At 28.3% G+C, this 5,192-nt stretch overlaps 1 protein-coding gene across 1 annotated transcript in view; it reads right to left on the bottom strand.

Annotated features, from left to right (window-relative positions):
- Window positions 1-1,411: 1,411 nt before the first annotated feature.
- CSN3 (casein kappa) overlaps window positions 1,412-5,192 on the bottom strand; it is a 4,496-nt gene continuing 715 nt past the window's right edge. The window contains exons 2-3 of the mRNA XM_006917309.1: window positions 3,100-3,132; window positions 1,412-1,870 (exon numbers count right to left, since the gene is read on the bottom strand). Of these exons, the coding sequence (XP_006917371.1) occupies window positions 1,412-1,870; window positions 3,100-3,132 (492 nt within the window). The remainder of the gene's footprint in view (window positions 1,871-3,099; window positions 3,133-5,192) is intronic.

Here is a 5,192-nt window from a genome sequence, read left to right as displayed (position 1 = left end):
GAGATGTCTTGTTAAATGTCAATTAAATAATACAATATACACATACGCTGACCTAAAGAAACCATAGTATGTTTTATTTTTTTCTGCACATTAGACAACCATATGAAAATTGATGACATAATAATTATGCCTCATTATCTGAAATCAGACAGACTTGGTTTGGTTCCCAGTTTAAAATTTTCTAGTTATGGTAACTTACTTGACATCTATAGGCCTTTTTTTTTTTTTTTTTCCATTTGTGAATTCAGGATAGTGATAAAATCTGTCCCATAGGAATAAACTGAGACAATTATGTAAAGCTTTTATCATTTAATTAAGACTTGAGATATTGGCTGTAAGTAAATTTTAATATTTACTAATGCATTACATTTTACAGATTTATCAGCTTTTGTAAATTTTTCACAATATGCAGTCTCATTTGAATCTCATAACAACCAAATTATGAGAAAATGAAAGTTCAGAGAGAATAACGACTTGCCTAAGGTCACATAGGTGGAGGAAGCAGCCTTCTCTGATGTAATGCTGTTACCAGATCACTGTGTTGTATTTTAGATCATAAAACATGTAGACAGAGTGAAGCACTGAAAATATTTGTTGTACTCTCAAAGTTTGGTAACTCCCGAAATTATTTTACACTCTTTGGTAATTTCCTATTTTATTAATCTTTCTCTTTATTTAACTTATTCCATACATTTCAAATTAATTTAGACTGCCATTATCCATTTATCCAAAGAACAAATAGAAACATTTTGCATCACATTTAATATTATGAAAGTATCCTTTTAATATATATATGCTTTTGAAGTTAAGAATTAGAATTCTTCTGTGAGTTTATTATAGAACAGGAGAAATTTGGGGTGCCTAACTTCATTGACCCTTTCAGAAATGATATCTGAAATAAAAAAAATGCGTGAAAACATTTCCTTTCAGTTTATTCATAAAAAAATTAGATCATAACAACTCTGCTAAATGACTAAAATGTATTTAAACTCATATTCAGTATAAATTGTTCTAAAAATTTATTTTAGAAATGAGAAAAATCATAAGTTTAACAAAATATTTTACTTTATTGTCTTTGTGTGTGATTAGGAATGAAATAAAATAGTTTCTAGGAGTGTTCCAATTGTTGAAAAACAGTTTAATGATAAAGTCTCCAAGTTTTTCTTTAATTTGTAAAATAACACTATTTTTCATTGCTTGTTGGAACAGAATTGAGTGTACCAATGTTATAGCACAACTAAATTAAAATTATAATCATCCTATTTTGCCTGTCCCCATAACAGACTTAATTTATCCATTTATACTTTTAGATTTTATGATTGTATTGATAAATCCATGAATCTTATCTTTATTTATTTTTTTCTTTTGCTCATTTACCTGTGTTTTCTTCTTTGATGCTTCCATAGAGTTTTTAGACTGTTGATGAAGTAATTGTGACAGTAGTAGTCTCAGGTGTGCTTACGACAAAATCTGAGGAAGCTTCTGGAATAACTACAGAGCTCACTGTTGGTTCAGGGGTAGGAATAAGTGTAGGCTTAACAGTGGCAATGGTATTGATGCTAGGGATGACTGTTTTATCCTGAATTTTCTTTGAGGGAACGGCAATAAGCGATGGATGTAGGTATTGGTGACGTGCCACAATGGATGAGTAAATATTTGGCAAGACTTGCCACTGAGAAATTTGGGCATGTGGCCTAACTGTAACTGATTTTGCATAATATGGGTAAGACATATATTGGTTATTAATTAGTGAAGCTAGTCTATACTGGTAGTAATTGGGTTCAGAATGAAGATAGTTATTCAGTGCATAATGAATTGGAATAAATTTGACTGCGTTTTGATTGAACGATCTTTCGTTATTCTCGCAGCCCTGCAAAGAGAATACATTTATGAAATCTGGTATCATTGTAGGGTAGAATGTAGAGATACCTCAAATCAGAATTTTTTGAAATTATATCTTATAGTATTTATGGTTGCTGGGTTCACTACTTCCAATATTGTACTTACTCAATATTGAGTAAGTACAATATTGAGTAAGTACAATATTGGAAGTAGTGAACCCAGCAACCATATTATTTTACAAGATATGATTTATATACTTTCCATCCACTTTTTGATTTTTAACAAATATTTTAAAAAAATATTAGTTTCAAACAAATTAGATGAGGTAATCCATAATGTAAAACCACATTGCCTAGAACTTGGCATAAATAAAAAGTGCTCAGTAAATATTAGGCCTTATAATAAGCTTTCATAGAAAGCTTTGACATACTATACACAAACATACCACACACAGGGAAAACTATATATTTATATATATGTATATATGTATATGTGTATTGCCACCACACATTTGTAATTGTTTACAAATTTTATTTATTTAGAGGTTAGGCTGATTTTTTTCCCCCTAAACCTAATTATAGTAAAATAGTAAAATAATAATAAAATAAAATGATGTGTGAGAATTCCTAGACTTATACTTTGGATATTTTTCAGCTTAATTTTATCCCTTAAAAATCAGTTAGGAAATTTTCAATTTTTATGTGCCTCTGTTCTACTGATTATGTATATTTACCAAAATATATTATTAGATCTTTCCATATGAAATAAATCAACAAAATTACATTGCAAGCAAGCATTTCTCATAAAAGAATACATATTTAAATGTATTTATTCAAACATATTTGGGAAACAAAAGAAGGAAGTAAAGACAAATGTATGAAAAATATTCGAAGGTGAGTCAGAGTGGGGTCTTTCCCAAAGTCTTAAAAAGCAGGCAGGAGAGATATTAAACTTTATTTTTGTTTTTATTTTTTTCTCAATATTAAATTCTGAGAATGTTTTCTCATGTTGTTAACAATACAAGAAAACTAAAAACACATGACTTGGGCTATAAAATCAAACCAAGATTTTCATGTGAACCTTGAGGTTGATTCACATGGTTGGTTGCTGAGGTGAAGATAGTTTTACAAAGATTATTACATTATTTATGGAGTTTAAATATTTATTTAGACATTAGACAGAAAGCATTTTAATATCACAGAAACTTGCAGAAGGAGAAATTCTTGCCTCTACCAGAAGTAATTAAAACACACTTACTGTTGGTCGTTCCTGGTTTTGCACCTCTGCACCCTGGTTAGTTTCAGAGCAATAGTAAAAAATAAGTTAAAAAGAAGCAAGGCAGAGTATAGAATTTTTTTGTGGTTTTAAAAATAACTTTTGTATTAAAGACAGAACCTGTTTTCTTTGTTTTTATTGTATTATTGTAAAATATTGTAAGGCATTTTCCATGGTTATTTAAGATCTGTAAGATCTGTGAATCACCTTAAAAGTGGCAGCAATATACTAATTAAAATAGTAATAATAAACTCCATGATTAAATTGTCTTTAAAAATCACCAACTGGGGCGAAAAATTCAAGGTCGAAAATAATATGATTATCTTACTCTTGTGCCAACAAATATACATGATATTTGCTTAAATAAAAAATATAAAATAACCTATAGTGTGTATTGAATGTACATTATTAAAAATAAGAGGAGCGTTGAGCATATTTTCAATTGCTCCTAACTTAACATCGACATACAAATGTATAAATAATAGTGTCTTTGTTAAATCAATTTTAATTTGTTTCATAGTACTTTTTAAAATCTGGATTGCAACATGCCTAGGTAATCAGGATAAGAAAACAATTTTCACAGACATGTATGTATAAAACTTTATATACTTACAAAGGTTTTATAAACTTTTGAGTTGAGGTCATAATGTTAAGTATTTTTTAAATGACAGTTCTAGCTCAGGACTTTTCACATTTATCCCTTGGATAAAAAAAAAAGGTTCTAGAAACCTTTTGAAAGTTGTAGGTATAGAAAATTAGAAATTTTATATAAATAAAATTTGGATGTGTTGCAACAGAGACTTGTTTTGCTCTAAATGTATTAAATTACAAATACTAATACACAGTTTAAAGACTAAAAAATGACATGAAGATTATAGAAACTTTGCCTGCATTCAATAATTCTGATAATTTAGACATGTTACTATAATATCAATCTATGTTATATATTCCTGGTATATGATTGTTTTAGTATCTTGTATCTTGCTTTTTTCTAGAAGCATAATCTCATAATATTTTTCCTTTTATCTCATAATTTTTATTGTTGAAAAGTAGATGATCAATGATTATGTCATAAAATTTTAATTTTTACTCTGCAGTTAACCATTAAAGCTTCTTTCAAAAAATGTTTTATTATAAGTAGAAAGATGAATAACATTTGAATACTTTTTAATACTTTTTATTGATTCCTTAAGAATCAACAGTATTTCAAAAATGTGATTTTTGGAGGTGACAAAATTTCTTTGATAGGAATTATCAAATTATTGTACAGAAAAGTTGTGCCAACTTATAATGCCACCAATATGTTATAACGCTGTGCAGTTCATTTCATAATTGTTAGTGATAAATAATATCTTAACTGTTTTTATTTTGGGGAGAAGGGATAAATTAGCACATAAAAGATGGTATCACATTGTTTTTTTCATTTGTGTAATTTTGACAAGATATAAGATTGAAAGATAAAATCTACAACTTTAAAAAGAATCATTTGTCCAAGTCCATGAGGCTTGAAGGTTTTGTGAAAATGGGAAGGAATGTTTTAGGGCTAGAGCAGGCTCAAGTAGCTCAAGAAGAAGTTGCTATTGGGCAGGCAGTTATGGGTTATTTTCTGATTTAAATTTTAATCCCTATCACTTAAAGAGAAAACCAAAGTTCTAAATGTGCAAGTGGCCACAATAAAATGAAATTTCAAAGAATAAATGAAAGAAAATAAATGTGAAAGTCATAATAATTCAAATTTTTGAAAGTTTGACTCCAAGAATTAACCTAATAGAATGATTTAATAGATAGTAACTTAAAAGCAAGTCTAAATTTAATAATAAATAAATTATGAAACAGGGACTAGTACCCTCTCAAATTTTATAATCTAAGAAGAGGTCATATAACAAAGATTGTTTTACATTTGCCTTCCTATTTTTGCTGTTAGCAAATAAATGTGTAGAATCCCCAAATGAATATGAATATAAAACAGAGAAATAGCCAAAACAACAATGAAAACAGATAAAAAAAATTAAAAACAACAACAACAAATCTTTCTCTTGATCCAACAGCCTTAATACACAGCATGTAATTCAAAG

The sequence above is a fragment of the Pteropus alecto genome, unplaced genomic scaffold (genome assembly GCF_000325575.1).
Source record: "Pteropus alecto unplaced genomic scaffold, ASM32557v1 scaffold237, whole genome shotgun sequence".
In the NCBI taxonomy this organism is placed as follows: domain Eukaryota; kingdom Metazoa; phylum Chordata; class Mammalia; order Chiroptera; family Pteropodidae; genus Pteropus; species Pteropus alecto.
The sequence above is the reverse complement of the archived record's forward strand: the minus strand, read 5'-3'. Positions and strand labels throughout refer to the sequence as shown.